Source organism: Merops nubicus, unplaced genomic scaffold (assembly GCF_000691845.1).
Source record: "Merops nubicus isolate BGI_N331 unplaced genomic scaffold, ASM69184v1 scaffold29964, whole genome shotgun sequence".
In the NCBI taxonomy this organism is placed as follows: domain Eukaryota; kingdom Metazoa; phylum Chordata; class Aves; order Coraciiformes; family Meropidae; genus Merops; species Merops nubicus.
Window position 1 is genome coordinate 109 of NW_008603990.1, and position 1,611 is coordinate 1,719.

Below are 1,611 nucleotides of genomic sequence, written 5' to 3' on the forward strand. Positions count from 1 at the left end.
GGCTGGGCCTTGGTCAGCAGGTGGTGAGCAACTGCATTGCACATTACTTGTTTGTATATTCTATTATTACTACTATTATCACTATTATCTTCTTTCAGTTGTTACATTGTTTTAATTCCAACCTACGAGTCTCTACCTCTATCCCACCAATTCCCTCCCTCCTTCCCTGCAGCAGGGGAGGGTGAGTGACTGGCTGCATGCTGTGTGGCCCCAGGCCCTGTTTAAACCATGACACTGATTCATCCACCTGAAACTTTCTGCAGTGGCTGTTCTGATGCTGCAGTTTTAAACCATGCAACAAATCCAGCAATTTACCTGCAATCCATGCTTTGCATCAACCACAGATATTATACCTAAAAGAGAAAATAAAAATGAAACAGATACATGCTTGAAGCAGCTAATGTTTGCTAACCATGGGCAAACTTCCTGTACAACTACGAAGTAACAGTACCATTACATTTACAACTGGTTGTAATGCTTTCAGTGCTTCTCATGCATCTGAACGTTAGATATCTAATTATTTTATTTCTTAGTCATACCTGTGGTAAATAAATGCCTACTAAAAAAGGTGAGATAAATTCTCACAAGGTGGGTGCCTCTCCTCCTTGTTCCCCAACAGTAAGTTGGCAGAGGTATGCCTGCACTGGTTATTGAAAGAAATTAAGGGAACTGGATGAGATATGCAATTATTCTGACTGTAAGCATTGGGAATCTAAAATTCCCTCGATGAAACTTACAAAGCTGCTCAAATTCAACTGAATGTTTCTTTGGCTAGATGAGTATTTCAGAGTCCAGATGTTGACAAGTTAAGAAGTCAGAAAAAAAGGAAATGTCTTGGGAAACACTGCACTGGGGGCAGGAAAAGCTGTAATATTACTCCTAAATCATGTTTTGTAACATCTAGCTAATGAGTTTTTTCTCTCCCCTTAAACCACCATCAAGGTCTCTCCATATCTGATCCCACAGCAAAGCAATACACAACTTTTGTTAGATTTAGTAAAACTGAAACAGTTCACCAAGTGGATAAACAGCATCACAATAAGCTAGTGGATCTCTGTGGCCATATCTGGAGATGTGAGAACCAAGATCATGCATTTCAAACATTTTCTAAAACTCTGCCTTAACTGACAAGAATACATTACACTAAATCCAGATGTGGAATGCAAATATGTTGGAAAACAAGCTTGACTTCTTACCATCAAGATAGATGTCACTTCCCAGCTCAGAATCAACCCAGAACATCGAGGCCACAGCTCCTAAGAAGTCCAGTACAGTTAGTTCCAAAATTGACACTTCCCAGTGAACTATCAATATTCAGATATTTCACAGAAAATCTCTTTGTAGTGCTCTAGCTAAAACACCTCTTTTCCAAATTCAGGAAGCATCATAGATATCAAATACCTAATGACACACTTGATCCAAAACCAGCTAACAAACCATTACACTCATGTGCACATCAGCAGCAATGACTACAAAAAAGTTTTTTTTAAAAAAAAAAAAAGTAAAATCACAATTCATAGAATAGAATCATAGAATGTCAGGGCTGGAAGGGACTTCCAAAGGTCATTTAGTCCAGCCCCCCTGCCATAAGCAGGGACATCTCCAACTCGA

General features: G+C 39.2%; 1 protein-coding gene across 1 annotated transcript in view; it reads right to left on the reverse strand.

The window, feature by feature from the left end:
• Positions 1-315: 315 nt before the first annotated feature.
• LOC103771577 (COBW domain-containing protein 1) overlaps positions 316-1,611 on the reverse strand; it is a gene marked incomplete at both ends in the record, with an annotated part of 6,861 nt that continues 5,565 nt past the window's right edge. The window contains 2 exons of the mRNA XM_008938877.1: positions 316-353; positions 1,197-1,256. Coding sequence (XP_008937125.1) covers positions 316-353; positions 1,197-1,256 — 98 coding nt within the window. The remainder of the gene's footprint in view (positions 354-1,196; positions 1,257-1,611) is intronic.